The 20,325-nt window shown below is 40.6% G+C and overlaps 1 protein-coding gene across 1 annotated transcript in view; it reads right to left on the bottom strand.

Annotated features, from left to right (window-relative positions):
* CDH8 (cadherin 8) overlaps positions 1–20,325 on the bottom strand; it is a 148,183-nt gene that overhangs the window by 89,206 nt on the left and 38,652 nt on the right. Inside the window, exon 4 of the mRNA XM_059481460.1 lies at positions 15,135–15,429. Coding sequence (XP_059337443.1) covers positions 15,135–15,429 — 295 coding nt within the window. The remainder of the gene's footprint in view (positions 1–15,134; positions 15,430–20,325) is intronic.

Below are 20,325 nucleotides of genomic sequence, written 5' to 3'. Positions count from 1 at the left end.
GTGACACTTGTGGTGCCCAGCCCTGTGGCAAGTCCAGCAGCCTCAGCCTACAGGAGATACCCTCAATGTCCTCCTTCAATGGAGAGAGGAAAGGGAAGCAGCCCTGGGCACACTGAGAGATCATGGCACAGGCTGCAGGAAACAGGGAAAACAACAATGAGAGAGTTTGCAGGAAGAGAGGGGCAAAAGGCCCCATGGTGGCTTGGCCACAGGAGTTACAAGTCTTGAGGAGCTGTAGCTGATGGGGTCATCTCACAAGTTTGATGCCTTGAGAGGCTGCCCTAGAACAGAGGCTGGACAGAGCTACAGTATAAAGCAGGGATTTACTAAAAGGCCTCGATGGATCCACCTTGGGCAGCACAAGAGCCCAGCCAGGGCTGCACCCAAGATGAACCAAAATGGTCCCAAAATGCACAGCCGGGCACGGGCTCTGTCACTGTGATCAGTTCTGCTCTGTTTGCACCTTGCAGTTCATTGTCCCATTCCAGCTTTAGCCCAGGCAGTCCCACCCTGCTTGTTTTTCTCTCTCCAGCCCACGGGGTTTGTGCTCTTGGGCTGAGATTTGGATCATTTGTCCTTGGTGCCCAGCTGGAGCAGGAATTGTTTTGTCTCCCTGCTCTGTGCACAGAGCTCACCATCCCCTGATATGAAGCCCAGACCCACACACTAAAGCAGCACAGAATCTGACAAAATAGAAAAGCCAAACCTGAGGCATCATTTCCCCCTGAAATTCTGTTGGTTCACTTTTTGTACTCACACCCATTAGCAGGGCTCTTTCTGCTGTTCCCACACACAACCATCCCTCAGCCCAGCTGATCTCCCTGGACTCTCTGGAGCTGAGCCCCACAGACCCAGCACATCCCAGCCCATCCCAGCACATCCCAGCCCATCCCAGCACATCCCAGCCCATCCCAGCCCATCCCAGCCCATCCCAGCCCATCCCAGCCCATCCCAGCACATCCCCAGGCTCCCTGCAGCCCAGGGCTGCTGTCCCAGGGTGACACCAGCCATGAATGCAGGCTCAGAGCTTCCTCCAGCTGGATTCAGGCTGATGTAGCAGTGATGTGCTCATTTCTGTGCCTGCTATCTTAGAACTGGTGGTTTGTAATCTCCTAAGACAGAAGAGGTTTGTGCAGAACATCATACAATGGGACAGGGCTGGGGAAAGATAAGGCTCATCACAAAGTGAAAATTTTAGTTGGAGTATTTTATCAGGACTGTTTCATTTTGTTTCCATTATATATTTTATATACAAAGGAAAATAAAGAAATAAAACTGTTGACTTCTTGGAGATTGTGTTTGATTTTCCTAGCTGGCTCTCATTTCAAAGGCCTTCAGAAATAATTACATTGCTTGTTTAGAAAGATTCAATATATAATTTCTATTCTTATCTTACTTCACTTGAGAATTCCTGAAGACTTTCTATAGATATTTATTTCAAGATTCCCAGACTTGAATGGATGTGCTGATTCTTTGATAAGCACCAAGTGCTCATTAGATACTAAAGTTGAATACACCCTAATAAAAAGAGTTAATCAGTGTCTAACATTGCTTCAAATCCTGATGCTAAGCTACCATTCTTGTGATATAAAATAATTCAATCACTTATTGAGATCCCAAGTTCAACTGAAGTTTATAAATGTATTAAAAATACATGGGTTATATGTGTGTCAGTATTTCCAGTTACAGTACACATAAGGCAGGGGAAAGGCATAATCTTCTTTTTCTTTCCCTTACAGGTTACTTGAAGTGTGATTATAATCTCACCTAACAAAATTAATGAAAGGAATGTACAACTGAAATATTCTCCTGCCTCCTTAAAACCCATTTCTTCCCCAGCCAGTTTGTGCCACTCAGCACTTCATTCCCAACCATCACACTCTTCTGAGGCCTGTCAAATCCAGCCATTTGCTCCCAACCATCTTACTGATGAAAATTGTTTAGGGAAGATGTGAGCGATCATGCAACAGAAATTAAAGAAATTGCTTCCACTGTGAAATTAGCTAAGCTTTAGCATAGTTTAAATTTTATCACCTTTAATTTGATTTTTTTTTTTTTTTTTTTTTTTTTTTTTTTTTGCTTTATGCCTTGAGTCAAATTTTCTGCAGGTGTGAAACACACCACATTATGTTGCTCACACTGGCAATAATCAGTATACTTAGGAGCAAACCCCGTGCCCTCTGCAGCTGCAGGTGATGTTGCTAAGTCAGTGCTGCCCTGGTTCCCCTGCAATGTGCTCAGAGTTCACCAATCCCACACCCACAGGTGACAGAACCTGGGCAAAAATAAGGTTTGGAGAGCTGAGAGATTCCTGATGGTGAAAAGCAATCAGAAAAACAGGAACTCACAGTCACCATCGGTGTTCTTTAGCCAACATCCACACCAGAACTCTCCAAGCTTTGGATTGCCAATATTTAAGCAGGATTTTACTCCATGACTGACACTGCAGTTATAAACTACCCGCACATAAATATTTCTTACAAGAATAATGCACCTAAAGTTTTAAAGATAAAAATTTTGCATTGAAAAAGCTGTAAGAACGCAGGGAAGGGCATTTATTAAGTAAATGCTCTTGGAAAAACAACATTCTGGGTTCTGCTCAGCAAATAAACTGCTAAGGTTTCTGTTTGTGTTTAATTTTGACTGCATTTGGCTTGTGTTTGTTGCTTTGTCAATGCTACAACAAACTCATTTAGCCAGAAACTATAAATTTGAAATGGTGCCATTTTTATAAGAAAGCCACTATTGTAGTCCAAGTCACTGTTATCCTAATTACAATAATATTGCAGTTTTATATAATCTGGCCCAACAACATAATCACTGTTTCTTTTTTGCTTTATGTACCTAATGTTGCCTTATGTAAACCAAATTCTTTTTTTCTTGAGAGATGAGGCAAATTTTCAGATGTTCTGTTTAAAAACTTAGCGTGTTTTTTCCTCAGGTACACTTTTGCAATGCTAATGACTCTTAAATATGGATTTACCCACCATAAATAGAGACTGCACAGAGATTCAACAGATGTTAATTAATGAACACTTCTAACGTGCTTTAACCATTAGCCATTGCTGATTGTTTTACTCTGTCAGTGTCAGATTGTTTTACTCTGTCTTTACAACAGGCCAGCAATCAGAGACACAATTAACAACAGGATTATTTTTACATGGCTAGGTGAGAAAGCCTGTGTTTGCTGGCAAACTAAGATTAAAAACCATCATAAAAAATAAGATGTGTGTGCTCAGCTAGGGCTTTTCTGTTGTTTTGGCTGTGGTTTTATGTGCAAGTCAGGGTACAGATTCTGCACATTAGTCAGAAAGAAAAATGCATATGCTGCCACGGGGAGTAGGAAAGCAAGTTCTTTGGGTGTGGCAGTGAAATCTGCCTACTGGGAGAAAAAAAAATTCCAAAAAATCAAATTTGAATGTTCTAGAGGACGTAATGCATAGTTGGTGCCAAGAATTTACATTAATCCATATTCAGTGAACAACCATTTCGTTGAAAGATTGTAATGGCTGGTAAAAATAAATAACGTGACCATAATGAAACCTGGTGGGACCATGTTGTCTCATCTTCCCAGGGACTTCTGGGGATTTTTTAATTTTTTTTTTTTTATTTTCCTTTCCTGATGCCATTTTTGGTCTCACTCTTTCTCTCCTAATCTTCCCAAATCTTGACAGGGTGAATTCTCCATTTCACTCTCAAGATCTGATTTCCAGCCTGATGAGGTATTGGAGAGGATTTGCATGACAAAGCCTCACCATTATTTGCCAACTCTTTTGTTTCCCTAAGAGCATCCTCTGCTTCAATGCTGCAGCTGGCTTTGGAGTTGGGCTGATGGAAGCCCCGAAGCCAGGGGTGGTCACACAAAGCTTTGTTTGTAGCCAGCAGGTCAGATAAGCATTCTTTCCAAAATGAAGCCTTTTCTTCACTGTCCTTCTTTGCTATAATCTCACAGGTAGCATGACAGTTGTTGTCATGGTAACAATTTTTTATTGAATAAAACTGCAATAATCTCATAAAAACCTGCATAACTTCTTGACATGTAAATTATGACTGCCTCGAAGCTGAAGGAACTTATTCTTATTAGTTTTCCATTGTTTCTTATTTTTTTAAATGCAAAAACATTGTTTCAAGCCTTATCATCCTGCTTTATTGCATGAGACCTTTTCTAAACACAAAACCTATGAATTAGAGGTTTCACTAACCAAATAAAGAAAATGTATGTGAAATAGGAATCTGCTTAAAGCTCTACAGAACTTGTTAACATATGCAAATTACCCACATAAAATATCATTGCATATCTTGGTGTTCATGCAGATACATAAATACATACACACACAAATTGTGGGAATGTTGCACGAGTGGTTAAGGGTTCTTGTGCAGATCATATGTTATTATTTCAGCCCTACCTTCTGCATAAAATTATGTAATTTTATCATTATTATTGACAGCTAGTTCATTGCCAAAGCTCCAGGAGTCCAATTTGTGGATCAGATCCCATGGGGCAGGAAGGTTCTCTCCCAAAGACCCCAAGAGCCAGGAAACACAACCACAAACAGAAGAGAGACAAGGAGTTTGTTGGACTCAATGATTCTTGAGGTTCCTTCCCAACCCAGGAATTCCATGATTTCATGATTCTGTCAGGAGAGGATGTAAATCCCCTTGGAAGCAATGCTGCCAGCACATGGTGCTGCTGCTGCCCTAACCACAGAGCCTCAGAACAACAAAAATGTCAAGGACTGCTTTGGGGACAGATGACAGAGGCTTGGGGGAGTGCTTCACATCTTCCCACACTTATAGGAAATTATGAAAAAAAAAAATCTGCTTTTTAAGTGTCCTTATTTAATCAATGAGGCAATAGATGACACCCTAAGCAGAGGTAAAAGATAGAGATACAGGTCAGAACACTCCACTGAGGGAAAAATGGGCAACCTGTGCTTGCCATGCTGGAGAAACAGGAAGGCCAGCATGCATCCTGCTGTTTCCATGGCAGAATCCAATACGCAATCATTTCTAGAGGCAGAAATGAGAAAGAAAATTTGTGTATGGTACAGGTGTAATGCTGGTATGTTGGTGATGAGAACCACATAAATACACAGATACAAGACTTTTCTTTATCTTCTGCAAAGAGAAAAGCAACAACAAAAGCTTCCTTACAATGAGAAATTGCACAAGGAGGAATAACTTCCCAAGGGAAATAACAGAATCCTCCTCAGTGAAGAGTTCACTCTCTTGCACAGGATGCTGGAATAATGTATTCTAAGGGAAAACCCTAGAAAGACAGGAAGATTAACTAATAGGGTAATTTGTCTTTCCCAGCTGTAATTTATTTGACTCTAAGTAGTGAAATAGTGTGATGCTGTCATGATCTTGTTTATGATGATTAAGGTAAGGAAGAAGGAAAAGAGGGTTGTTCACACAACTCAGTTTTAGGCTCGACTGGCTAAATTAGACTCCTTGCTGCACCAGCTGCCTGCTCTACCTGAGGGAGGAAGACAGAATCATCTTCTCCTGGAATGCTACTTTTTTGGCTGACCAGAGAGGAACAGAAATGAAATTGGCCAGCTAATGTGAATGACTAAACTGCAGCCCTGTGACTCCTCTCTTTTGTGGCTGTACCCAAAAAAAGTCTCAGTCTCTAATTCCAGCCCTCCGGGAATGGCAGGCATGAGGAGCTGACACTCCACCAAACAGGACAAGGAGTACCCTGCAAGAATTTCTGGTTTGTTTACATCAAATTTCATCATAGAATCCCAGAATCATAGAACCATTAAGGTTGGAAAATCCCTGCCAGGCCATGGAGTCCCAGCTGTGCCCGATGCCCACCTTGTCCCCAGCCCAGAGCCCTGAGTGCCACCTCCAGCCCTTCCCGGGACACCTGCAGGGATGGGCACTGCAAAGCTCCCTGGGCAGCCCCTGCCAAGGCCTGAGCAGCCTTTCCATGGGCAAATTCCTGCTGGTGCCCACCCTGAGCCTCCCCTAGACACTTTAAGGCCATTTTCTCTTGTGTATATCTCTGTCTAAACATCTGTGTGCACTTATATACTCATATAGATGCCTGTCAACACTTTCTGAAATAAACTGCTACTGATACAGTTCATATTTTGGTTTTGATATTGAACTTGAGTGACAAAACATTAGTTGCTTATTTTGCCACTTTGTTTTATATAAGTAGTTGACTGCAATCTCACTGAAATGCACAGAAAGAAATTTTCAGGACTTTACAGACCAATAGGGGATGGCAGATGCTGCGCTAAAGAAATGGTAATCTAAACCAAAGAATAATCTAAACTAAAGCTTTTAGCACCCAAAAATGTGGCTCAATGAAAGAAATTATAAGAATCTAGCAGCTTAGTCTATAATAAATTATGTAGCACCATGCAGGAAAATGCAAGAAGCTGTTTCTTGGTTCCGACAGAAAAATAATCCTTTCATACCTTTGAAACACTAAATGATGTTTATCTCCATAAGCAGAAGAGGTATCCAGGCTGCTTCTCCCAAATGTTACACATTTCTCAATGCTGGAGCAGATCCTTAAGGAGGCTAATGAAACCCTGAAAGAATGTTAATGCCATGCAGTACATGCTTGAGTCAAAACCTCTGCACAAATGCATGACCTGCCTCATGTAGCACAACAGTGTTTGTGCAGATTGCTCATGTGCCGTTTTAAGGGCTTCTTATCATGTGAGGGAAATGGGAAAAACATATTGTATGCAAATGTGTGCCTGCAGAAGTGTGAGAGGAGCTGGCAGTGCCTGGAGAAGGAGGCAGTGTGAGCAGGCAGGAGCGGAGCGGGCTGGCAGCCCCCGCTCCTCACAGCTGGATAATGAGGCTGGGGGAAGCGTGCCTGGCAAACCTAATCAACTGCATATTTCACCACTTCTTGTCTGCATAAACTAATTGTTCTGGAACTCTGATGCTGCCTCTTTAATGTAACATTTTGGAATCAGAGATAGTTTACAACGGAAATACATATTCGGATTTAGGGTTGTAGATTCCTCCCTGGCAATTATGCTGGCTGATGTTACCTGGGTTTACCTGCGTGGATCTAACAAGAAGGGACCTTCTTCTTTTTCAGCTTTAAGGCTGGCAGTTCTTTCTTGCTACAACTTATGAGATGGTGCCATTAGAAAGCCTGCAGGTATTCCTTTGCAAATTCCCCTGGGTGCCTGTTTGTTAGGATTAGTACACGGTTTGAAACATCACAAGCAACAGCAGAAGGGTAAAACATATTTTATGTTTGGCTTAAAGAATTATGTTTTCCTTTCATGCTATTTTTTTTTATTCTCCCTTTAGATATCACCCTCGCTATAGAATATTAATTGATATTTGTGAGAGAAGTGGGAAATAGCTCCTCTTCTGTTCAGGACTTTTTGAAAGACTGCTTGTCTCTAATCAATTGACTATTTCATCAGCATTCATTCTGCAAGGTCCCCAGGCAAAGGCAGTAAAATTGGATGATCTCTGTACACTGTATTACCAAGCAGAAAAAAAAAGGTACTGTAAGTCTTGTTGATTCCAATGGAAGTTTCAGGTTATGCTCAGGTGTATTGTAAAAAAAAATAGAAATAAATAATAAAGCAGCCTAGGCTGTTTACTGCAGAAATCCTTTCATTTATGACTTTGTGTGGTGAGAACAGAAAGTGGCTGATACCATCTCTCGGCTTTGATGCTCTGCTGGCTTTGTTTGGGAGAGTAAAGCCTGGAGTGCCAGCAGCTGTAACCCAGGGAGCAAAAGCAGGCTCTGAAATATTGTCCCCCCCAGGCCACTGCAGGGCCAGCAAAGGGCAGCAGAGCCCCTCTGGGCCCCAGGGAGGGGCACAGCTCCATCAGCTGCCCCAAAGCTCCAGGGGAAGCCCTGCTGACAGCAGCTCCACAGGCAGCGTGAGCTGCTCTCACTGAAACACAGGAGCTGCAGATTCAGCACTTAACCAAAGACAGAGGTGTCATCAGGGCAGGGTGGGGAATGACCAGTGCCAGAGAAAACAATGAAGGATTATGAATTGCTTCTCATTTTGCCAAATTTCAAGTGTGTCCATCAGAGAGATGTCTGACACAGGCCACTTAATGAAGAATTTCAGGAGTATTGGTCCCTGATGTTCCAAAGCCAAGTCTTCATGCTGGCAGAGGAACAGAAATCACAGTAATCAAAGTTTCTGTGAAAATATTATCACACTGAGCTTAATTTTCTCACCTAGATCTTTCTACCGTTTTTGGTGAGACCTTGTCTATATTTTCAATGATTGAGAAAGGTGAGATTATGCTCCAGACCAGTTCTGTGGCATTTCACAGACAGAAACCTGTGCTGCTCTCCTTCCTCCCATCCCTCTGTTTTCCACTTAGGCATCATCCCCCAGCCAGCAATGGGCTGATGTCACCAGCCAAGCTGCTTAGAAAAATAAGATAACACAACTTCAAAGCCTGCAAAACCAAACCATACCACTCTTTGAAACATCTTTTTTTTTTTCCCTTCAAAATTTTACATTTGGGGAAATTGTGAAAAATCCATGCTGAGAATAGATTTAAACTTTTAACCAGAAGAGAATGCACCAGAAACCTGAGTCAGAGACTTATTTTCATACAGTCACAGAACACAAACACAATGACACATTTGATATATACAAATGGAGGCAACCACAAAGGATTTCAGAAGTAGAATATCTGCAACAAGCACAAGATGTTTGTGACTAGGAGTCAAGAGGAAAACCACAGAAGGACAGATTCTTGTAGGTACACAGGACATTCACCTAATACTGCCAAAATCTCCTCTGCTCTGCCATCACATGATCAACATGTGACAGCTCTGTCTGTCTGTCCTCATCCCAAAACTGGAACATCATGGGAAGATGAATTCTCTATTTGGAAGAGCTCCATAAGGAACTATGTCCTCAGTTCTGATCCCTGCAGATTTTTCCTGCAGAGTTTATCTTCACTATGTGTCATCTGCACAACTTTGTGCCAAGGGAATGCATGTGTACAAAAAATGGACAATTTGTGACAAATTGCTGCCAGTGAATGAAGAGGAAGAAAAGCAGTGTTTGTCTCAGGAACCAGCACACATCAGAAGCTCATCACCTTGCACAGGAAAGTCAGGCCTTGCCCCAAGGACCAGACAGTGCCTTCAGAACCTCAACACTCCAGTATTTCCTGCCATTGGCACACACTGCTTGGAGCAATCCCAGAGATTTCAGTAATTCTGTATTGTCAATTAACTGGTTTAGCACAATAGAACAATATAGAGGGGGATAACTAAAGGATCAGCCTATAAACCCCTAAAGATTATTAATTTCATCATGGTCCTCGAACTCATAATGAGCACATAAGAACAGTAAGAAAGATAATGACATTTTTGATCGGACCTCATGAGAAATAAAAGCACAGAAATAGCAGCAGGTGCTCAGAACTGTGTTTTCTCAGGGCTCAACAGCCAGTCAGGTTAAGGAACAGCCAGCCAACCCTGGTGTTGAATGTCCTGAGCCCTTCCTGAAGGATGTGTGTGACCATTTTAAACACACATACACACTCACCAAAGAAATCTCACATAAAACTCCTTAGTGCCACAGCTCCTGTGTGAGATTATCCACAAGAGGAACAAGTGGAGGAACAAGACAACATGAAAATATACTTTCTTTTTAATAGCTGTCATACTGTTGCCATATTTTACAAGATCTGCTGGTTTTTCTCTTAGCTTTTGCACTGCCTTTGCATTCACCCTTTGGGCTAATGTGTACTTGACCCCTTACTTCACAATTTTGTGACAAACTATCATTGATTTAACAGTCATGCTCAGTGCCTTAAAAATCAATGACAAAAACCCCAGCAAGACAGTGTGGTTGATCTTGATGACATTTCAGGTCAGGTTTTTATCACAGCTTTCTGATTTGTCAAGTTATTTTATCACTATTCATGTCAGACATTGCGTGTTGATTTCGTATGGAGCAGATTTTGTCCTTCTGTAAACAATTTGCAAGTGGAAGAGAATAAATATCTTTGGGTAAACTGGAAAACAAAGCTGCACTATGTAGAGTGGTCCTGATGCACCTGGCTGGACTAAAGAACTCTGCTCTGCTTTAAAAAAAAAAAAAAAAAAAAAAAAAAAAAAGATGATAGAATTTCTTATCTGCAGTAGTGTAATCAAGGGCAAACCTTGATTCAAGGGAAAACATTCCTAAGTAGATGTGCTTGTGCCAAAACTGAAAATTGATATTCTGACTCAACTGAAAGCCTAAGCCCTTTCCAGTAAAGACCTTTCATGGAAGCATTAGAGGACAAAATATATTATAATTCTAAGCTTTTCCATATTGTTACTATTTTCAAGTGGCAAAGGCAAAAGCATTTCTAGAGCAATGTCAGACTGAATGCCACTGTGTCTATTTTTTTTATGACTGTCAGGAGAAGCCTTAATATTTGGAAATTTTTAATTAAAGTTTTCCTGTTTACCTTAATTCAGGCAAACTATGAGAGAATTCTCTTCCCTTCTGGCTTTTATTCTTTTTCCATCTGTGTCCTTTTTTATTTCACCAACACGTTTGTCACTCTGCTTCAGTTGTCTCCTGTCTTTCTACATGACACTCGCTGTCTAAACACTCCCAGCTTCGCCGAGAGCGAAATCAAGAGATTTCACTCCTCATTCCTCCCCTGAAAAAAGGGTTCCCAAAACTCTGCTGTCAGGAGACAATAGCCACTTTGGCTCCCATTACCACCTCTGCTCATGTTTTGGGGAATTCATGAATCTGTGTGTAGCTGAGAAGGTAACACAGAAACAGAACATGCTCAAGGGAAGGTGTGTTTTATTTTTTTTCCTCTTTTCTTTCTTTTTTTTTTTTTTTCTTTAAATAAGCTACAGAACTTGTTCCAATTACCCTTATGGATCTTCTAAGCTTGCTCATTCATTTACATATATTCTGTCTTCGTTGCAGGCATAGATACAGAGCTCACAGACAAATGGGGAGGGAAAAAAATAGAGTCTTGGGGTTCTTACTCCCAGAAGCACACATAAATCCTTTTTTTTTTTTAAGGTTTTAACTGAGTTTCTACCCCAGTGTGCCCTTTTAGGCTTAAAAGTGATTAAACAAGATTTACAGAAAAAATTAAATTATTTCCTATTTGTAATACTTTCCATAACGAAGTAATTCCACAGATTTCACTTTTTGATCTTTAATTCTTTAAGAAAATTAATACCATAATTAAAAGATTAAAGTGCACAGTTTCACCAAAGAACATATTCTCCATATGCACTATTAGCTTTCACAAGCAAATTCATCATTTTTGGAGGTGGGGAGCAGGGCTTACTATGGTAGATTATGTGGGAATTACAGTAAAAAAAATTCAGTTTAGTTCTTAAATTTTTTTTTTTTTCTGGAATGTGCTGGTGTGTTTGCTCAGAGAGAGAAAGAAATTATTTCAGAATAACTCAGAGCGCAGTGGTGCGGCCGGCAGCGAGCGCGAGTGTGGGAGTGTGTTCTGCACAGACAGCTGAGAAGTGAGCAGCACTCCTCCCAGAGAGAGCTCCGGGTAATACTGATCCTCTGTGCACCACGAGTGGGAGGACAGCCATGCAAATCCTTTTGTTTCAGCAGGGAAGCAGGATTTTCCAGAGAGCACCAAAATACAGAGTAAATCCAAGCAGAGGATGAAGCCGTGGCCACGTGCGGCTCTTGGATGCTGGCACACACACAGAGCCCTCATGGGCTGGCACACACTGCAGGTAGGGACAGAATCCCAAAACTGGGGTGGAAGGGGCCCTAAAGATCATCCAGTGCCACCCCAGCCATGGCAGGGACACCTTCCACTGTCCCATTGGGGCTGCTCCAGCCCCAGTGTCCAGCCTGGCCTTGGGCACTGCCAGGGATCCAGGGGCAGCCCCAGCTGCTCTGGGCACCCTGTGCCAGGGAACAATTCCTTCCTCATCTCTAATCTAAACCTGCTCTCTGTCAGTTTGAATCTGGTTTCACATCCCCATAGTGTTTCATTCCAGTTCTAGATAGTCAAAATAACACCTGACATTCCTATAATAGATCTCCTCTAGCCAGGAGCATGAGCCCAGGTCTAAGGCACCTATTAGAAAAACTGCATCGTGTTAGAACCTTAGAACAATGAAGGTTAAAGCCTACATCTGTATTTCGTGCATTGCCTTCCCCTGAGGCCCAAAAATAAAATGCCTTGTACCGCATCCTCGTTACATAAGCACTATATATAGAGAGCATATGAGTTCCTCTTCTGTTTCAGAGCAGAAAATTGATATAAGCATTTTGAGGAAAGAAAAGGTTCAGCAGAACTTTGTTTTATCCTAAGTAAGAACACTGCCTAGTGATGTCTGTGTTGTACACAAGTCAAGGCAAGAAATTGGCAGTGGGTGGAGATCTCTTTAAGGGAATTAAGTAAGTGGATAATGGAAGTGAAATACTCTTAGCGGGGGGAAAGTGAAAATTCCTTGAACTCTGAAAGGAGACAATTTTTTTTTTGGTAAACATTAGAGAAGAGCTAATCTAATTTTAAGAGGACTAAAAAAAAACTTCAAAAAACCTGAAATAATCTACAGAGAATCTTTTCCTTCATCTTTTGATGTTGCTACCTGTGGGTGAAGGGAAAAAAGCAGAAGGAAATAGTAACAGCAACATTAATGAAGGGTAGCACTCTCATATTCTACTTTGCAGCCTTGACATTTGGTTCCATCAGAGATTAAGACACAGACTCCACTGCCTCTACTTCAGAGCCTTCACACTCACTCCTGTCCCATTAATGCAATCAGAAACATTCTCTGAGTTTTGAAGCAACAGCAGTGAAATAGATTTTGTTTCTCAACAAAAGAGCCGGGGTGCACATTGGTGCTTCTGTGGAGCAGCCGCTTGGAAATCTGCACCCCTAGGAATGTCCTGTAAAACAGCTGGAAGGGCCAGGGATCCTAAGGGATAAATGTGCAAAACTCTCAGAGTCACAGTAATAAACCCCAGACCTGTCAGCCAATCTATTGCAAATCGCCACCACATAGGTTGTTTTAGTAATGTTAACAACCATTTTTATTGTTAGAACACGCTTGTTTCTGGACAAAACTCTTTCATGCAGCCTAGCAAACCATAAGAATACGGAACTTTGTCATTTCAGAGGCAGTTCAGTGTCTCTCTTTTCCCCAAGATGTTTGGGGAACAGATGAAACATTTTCCTGTGGAGCCAGACCCTTTTGCTATTCCCTAAACTACATCCAGCCATTGGTCATTTCTGCTACAATCCTCTATAATAGTTTTCCTACATGAAGTTTTAACTTATAATTAATCTCTCATTACCTTTCTTCACACTTTTCCCTCCTCTTTCACTCTTTCTCCATTCTTACTTTACCTCTCTTTCACTAGTATTTCATCTTTTATTCTCTTTTATTCCCTTACTCTCATTGCATTTACCATCTTTTAAACCTCATGTTAACAATTTATTAGATTTTTCTTCATCTCCTGATTAGTTTCCTCTCAAAGTTTTCAGTTTTGGGCGTTTTTTCCTTCTCTTCTTTACAGTGCATACTGCTTGAATAAAGGCCATGTCTTTATCACAGAATATAAATATGCACAGATATAAATATTTTTATATAGGTTTTGTGATCAGAAACCATCTTTTCTTTTCTTGCATATATCTTTCTCCTTTTTCTCCTAGAATACTACATAAATCCCATTTACATAAGGAGTGACAGCATTCAATTTTCCTTCCTCCTTCTCCCACACTGTTCTGTTTTGGTTTGGTTTTCTATTCTCAGTTTATTTAATTAAGTAATTTGCTCACCTAGAGCTTGGCTGAAATATCTTCTGAAAGCAGATCCATATTATGTTTGTGCTGCTGTATAATTAAAAGTAACTCAACATATAAATGCTATGGTTTAGTAAAAGAATTGAAATGCAGGCTCAAAAAATCACATATCATTTTTGGCACAATGAAGATTTGAAAATCTGTTGGAGCAGAGTTGATTTAAAAGATGAAGTGTCAGGTTTGACCGTGCACTCACACTTGCATTTGACAATGACTCGGTGGAACTCTCTGTGCTGTGAGTGAGGATGGTTCTGGCTCCTCACATTTCTCCTCTTTTTAGCTAAATAACAGAGAGTGGTGTTTTTGAAACTTTGTGATAGGGCGTTGCTTTATTCCACAAAGTGCCTTGGCACTCCTTCAATTACCTTGCTTTGACAGATGTAGACAAATCACTGAAAAGCACATTATCCTCAACCCAACACTAAAATGCATTAGAATTTCCTCTGCATTTCATAGCCAGATTTTGATGCCTTTGCTCATGCTGAATTTTTGTATTGCCCTAAAATGGATTCTCTTGGTTTGGTGGGTTTGCTTCCCTTGGTTTCAGTGACAGCTGAAGGTGAGCTGCACTCTATGTGTGTCCTGGGGAGTGTCAATATCTGCCTCTGTAAGGACATTCACTTGCACACACAGGGAAAAACTATGCAGAAAAGATTCTAATATATTAATCCACGAAGAAATAGATTCACACTAATCCGACAAAATGAATAAATATAAGTAAAATACACTAAGAAGATTATGTTCTTCTCCTTTCTCTTTTCTGCTTTCACACAGTTTATTTCCTTTTTCACCATCTTTTTCCACAGCTTTCTCTGCTTTTCCCTTCCATCATCCATGCAAATCCTGTGGCTAATTGGTTAAGTCCACTCTACAGCCCAACCATCAATTCCCAGACACAGCATCTTTCATTTCAATGTTTTTCCCTGATTAGAGTTGCACTTAGAGGAAAACAAATAAGTATGTATCAATGCCCTGCAAGTGTAGGAAAACAACAAACAGATAATTAAACATCAACAAAATATCAATAGGATTAAAGCATCATGCTGGAGCAAATCTTGATAAATCCTTCTCAATAACAATTCTCTAACTGCAGTGTCAGAAGGGAAATATAAATTTAGCCCATTAAAGTGTTGTTGGACAAAGAGACATTAATACAGCTGTTAATCATTTCCTTACTACTGAGGGACTCGGCTATTGTGCTGCAGACGAAAGCTCTGGCCAAGAAAAGATTTGAAAATATGCAAATGAATGCTAACAACATAATAAATACCTTATTATTCATCACCAACTCAACAGCCTCCTGGCACAGCCCAGGCTGTGAGCAGGGAGAGCTCGCACATACGTACCCACTACAGACATTTCTGGCACCGTGGCGTGGTAGGGGCCCTCCACAAACTCAGGAGCGTTGTCATTGATGTCCTGGACCTTGATGATGAATTCTGAGGGGGGCTCCAGGGGCTGGTTTGTGTCCCTGTCCACGGCCTGGGCTGTCAGGGTGTACTCAGCCTTCTCCTCCCTGTCCAGCCTCTTCATGGCGTGGATGTCTCCAGTCTTGTCGTTGATCACAAAGATGGTTCCAGCTCCATCTCCTGACAGGATATATTTGATTTTGCTGCTGCCAGGGTCCAGGTCTGTGTGTAGCTAAATAGAAGAAAAAAATTTAAAAAAAAGCATTTTAGAGACAAAAAAAATGTACACAAGGAATTTTGGGGTTGTTTTAATTTTTCTTTGGTCTAACTCTACATTTTGTCAGCTGATCCTTTGTGCTTCAATCCCAGCACCAGTGATCCACAGCTCAGCTTGAATACACATGGAGAGCAGGGATTTGTATGCATACTAATCAAAAATTGATGCAATCATAGGCATAATTAGACTTTCTATTTAAAAAGCAGCTGTTATATATATTTTAAATCCCCATTCTAAAATGTAAATGCCTTCAGAACCATCATCAGCCCAAAGGAACAAGTACAAAATGTCCTTAACCTATTAGATCAAAGGGTGAGGGAAGGGTTAACCATAGCATATGTTTTAATCTAACCTCTTCTTTTTAGTTATTACTTTCAACTTATTTCCAGGTGACTGGAAATGGCTGAACACTGGCATCTATGGAATCTTGTCACAGACTGCAGTCAGAGAAATTAAAAACCCTATCACAACTCAGATCTTTGCAGAACTTAAAAGTTTCTAAGATCTTTATTCCAAAAGTACATGCCCTGGTAGAAAAACACTTGCACACATCTTTCTATTCTCCTCAAAGCCCCATCAAGAAAAAAAATTCCATTAAATTTGTGTTTGGCTTTTCAAAAAACAAGAGAGAATTACAATAAACTGAAGCAGTATGAGAAAGATATTATTTACTTTTAATGTTTTTATTAATTAAAAACCAGGGGACAAAGGACTTTCATTGATTTTTTTTTTTTTTAGGCTCAGAGCCAAATACTGCATATCAGATTATCTCCAATAATTTTTAAGTTGTGAGAATGGGAACTGGTTGGATCATATGTATCACTGTCAACACATTCAAAAATACAGGATAATAACTTGAATACCCAGTAATAGGGGTTTAAATTCTGTTTACTGTTAGGTCCAACACACTCAATATGATCAATAAGAAGTGAATAACATCATTAAAAATGTAACTTGCATCTATTATTATTTATCTCTGCCTCACAAAAGACAGTCTGAAGGAAATACGTACAACTTGCTTAGGTTGCAGCATGAGTTACAACCTGCACTAAAGGCTTTTTCCTGTTTGCTCATTCTGGGCAGACAGCTCAACAGAAGTTGTTGCTGGTTATGCATTTTACTCTCAATTGATAGCAGGGGTTGCCAGGGCCAGGCAGCAGCATCGTTTAGAATAAGAGCTGGCATTAGGATATTAAAATAGGTGTGGAAAAAAGCCTTGTAACACCAGCGGCAGCCAAACCACAGGAGATTCTTATGGCCCAAGTGGCTCTGCAGGTCCTCCTGCCCACAATTGGTCACAAACAGTTGTATCTGCAGCTCACCTGTTCAGGAATTCAGCTGTTCAAGGGCTCAGCAAACACAAAGCTCTGTCTGTTGCAAAGAGCACAGTGGACAGCAGCAGCCAGGGCTGATTTCCCTGTTCATCTGGTTTGTTACAGAGAGAAAATCCTGGCCACCAGGCCATTCCCAGTGCAATCCTGGCCACCAGTGCATTCCCAGTGCAATCCTGGCCACCAGGCCATTCCCAGTGCAATCCTGGCCACCAGGCCATTCCCTGCTCTGCAATAATGGCACAACTCCCACGACCCACACGAGGTGTAAATTCATCCTCTCTGTTTTACTGGGCAGCATTTTATTACCCCACCATTGTTTTAACAACTTTTTCAGAGCACTTTAGCTGTGAATATGCATGACTCAATCCAGTTCACTCTTTCTACCCAGCCCACAGGAACGCACACAGAGATGTCAAGTGACAGCTGAGTCCCTTTTCCAAAAGTTCAATCTGCTTTTCTTTTTTGCACCTGCCATCAGCTCCTCTTGAGAATAATCAGCCCCATTTACTGAGGCACTGCCCTCTCCTCTTGGTTGGTGTCACATTTTGGTCTGCTCAGAAAGTTAACACAATTCCTTTTGGATTTAGGATTACTGTCCTTATGACCCTTATTTTCAGAGCCCCAGAGCCTGTAAAGATCAATCCAGAATCTGTGTTTTAAACAGATTGTTTATAATTTAAGCATCTGTTTGCTCCCTGAATAAAATCTATATGGCATTAACATTGCATATGAAGGTTTTGGCAGCGTGTTCAGAGCTGAGTTAGAGTGATGTAATATCACAGCATTGTCTGGACACCCACAGCTCAGCACAGGAATTGGGAACGTCTCAGCTCACCCAGCCACACAATAAAAAGCTAAAATCTGAACTTTTAAGAATAAACCAGATATCCCACACAGACATTTGAAAAGGCTTAAACATTGTAGAATTTGCTATTTGCTAATAACTAAGAGAGGCTGTGTGTGTAATCTCAGGTTTTACCCATAATATCCAACAGCAGTTATGGTTCATAAATCAGTTCTGGTAGATATTAATGCAGAGCTATAAAACCTTTGTAGTTCCAGTGATATACCAACAGTTAAAATTATAAAAATGTCTATAATTACCATTAATTGTTTCCTCTAATAAGTTAAATTTCATTGTATCAAAAGCAAGAATTGCTATTTGTTATTCAAGTATTGCTATTTGAAACACTACAAGGTGAAGGGCTAAACATAAAGTACAAGAGATAGGAGCATCTTATAATATTAATGTTGAAACTAACTCTGATGAGTGGAAGATCAGTTTTTACCCAAAGATTTATATGTGGGATATATGGATATATAGATTTATATAAGTGGGGTTTGTTTTCTTTTTTAGTTTTTTAATTAAAAAAAAGCCAAGACATATATGTGGCATTTACTACAATCTATGGGGAGCATCCAAACTGACTTAAATAATTAAGACAACTTTTCTAGGTTTTGAAGTCCTTACAGTCTAATATTAAAATATAATAACAAATTACCTATGGAAGAGCCACTTCTCCAAAATCATTTTATTGTTTAGATTTAAGATTAAGTCATCATCACCTACTACAAAGTTATATCACAGACTGAAATCTTAAGTCAGATAGCAGAGCATTTTTCCCAAGTAATATTTCCTCTCTCCTAGCAGACGTGAATGATAATTTACTGCAAGAGTCAAGCTTCAGCAAGCTGTGTTCATGTGAAGGGTGAAGATCATTAAACACATAATTATATAGGATCTAGGTGAATGATAGAAGGGCATAATGAATGTGAGAAATGAATAGTGCTTTCTGCTCAAAAAAGCCTCACAAATGTAAATATGAAACTGCTTTCCACATCTGCAGCTTTATTTGCTGCACCTATTCATGAAAGCTGACCTTTTTCAGAGCATAATCCAGATGCAACAAGAATTTCTGCTTGAAACAGAAAATGTCTGTATCTGCCCCAGTGTCCCACGCCCAGAGAGCACCCCAAAACAAACAAACACATTTACTGGAGAACCTCATCTTGTTCAGAGAGAGGTAAAATCACTTCCATTATGTGAGATTCACTTCATTAGACTTCAAAGGAAGTGAAATCATCTTCCTCCATCACTGCCCTGTCTGAGGGACTATAAATCGACACACCTCTCTCTCTTAAAGCAGCAGATGTAAGTCCATCACCCAATTCATGCCTGGATTTATGGAGACAGGAGTCACTTTGGAGCAGCTCTGAGTTTTAATGGTGATGCAGATGCCCTGTATTAATACCTTACTAATAGCTCCCCTGTAGCCTCAGCACAGATCATTTTTTTCCCTAAAAAATTACATTCACTCCAAATCAACCCTCAGATTAGAGCAATTTCTAGTCTTTATTAATTCTTTTGCTGTTCTATCCGATAATACAGATGGTAATAAATGAAGCCAGGACTAACAGGAACAGCACACACAGGGTACTGCCACAAAATTAACATTGTTTTCACTAATGCACGTCTAAAATGCTGCCAACACACTATTCAAGGGTATAAAATGCATTTATAGTCTTTCATGTATATACATTGCAAACATGTATAATTAAAATCCATGCCAGGGAAACTGCAGAGATGAAACTGATTCTAAGAGCCTCTGTATTCTGCAGATGCAAAAGTGTTATTCTTCTGTAAAACACAGCTCCAGGAGCGTGGGACTGTTATTAAATTTTCCTATTCCATAACTCTTTGTTCAGCACATTTCAAACAAGGTTTTCTTAGCAAGTCCTTGGCTCCAAACTGCATTAGCAACCAGGGATTTAATGCATGGACAAAGGCTGGGAGCGAGGTTGGTGAAGCTCCTTTGCAATTCTGAGCAGATTCAGGAGCCTCCTCTGCAGATGGGAGCTGTCTCACCTGCTCTCACTCAGCTACCTGGCAAACCCACGGCAGCCAAAACAACAGGCTGCTCAGCACAAAGAATTCCATGTGTTCACCATCAGGAGAGCGCATCCTGCGCTTGGGGCTGGGCCATGCCCAGATGAGCAGAAAGCTGTTGGTTTTCCTCTGCAGGAGGATTGGGCACTTCCAGCCCTCTCAGATCTGTGGTGCTGATGCTCAACTTGATACGCAACAAGCCATTATAGATTCCCTCATCAGTGGGAGGAGCTGTAATCTAAATTTCCTCATATCAGTAAAAAAAAGAAAAGAATAAATATAGAGATATTTCATGTGGGGAAGCATCTACACATTATGAAAATGCTCCTGGACATTTTTAATTAAGGCAGGAGAAGGCGGTATTATGTCGTCAAGTTTTTATTTGAGTTTGTTAGATAGTAATTAATTCACCCTCATGTAATTACAAGGGAATTACCCCATACTTGTTTCAAGGGAAAAGGAATCATCTGCCCTTAAAACTTCATTTTAAAATTTGCATCACCCTTCCCTGTCCTAACTCTGGAATCTTTTCTTTTAAGGGTGCCTCACTGATTTTCACCTGATGTTTCACAGACACCAGCACTGTCCTAATGCTTCAGGTTCTTCTTCTATTTTTTACCTTTGCCTTGC

The sequence above is a fragment of the Ammospiza nelsoni genome, chromosome 13, assembly GCF_027579445.1.
Source record: "Ammospiza nelsoni isolate bAmmNel1 chromosome 13, bAmmNel1.pri, whole genome shotgun sequence".
NCBI lineage: Eukaryota > Metazoa > Chordata > Aves > Passeriformes > Passerellidae > Ammospiza > Ammospiza nelsoni.
This window is presented reverse-complemented; position numbering and strand designations above follow the sequence as displayed.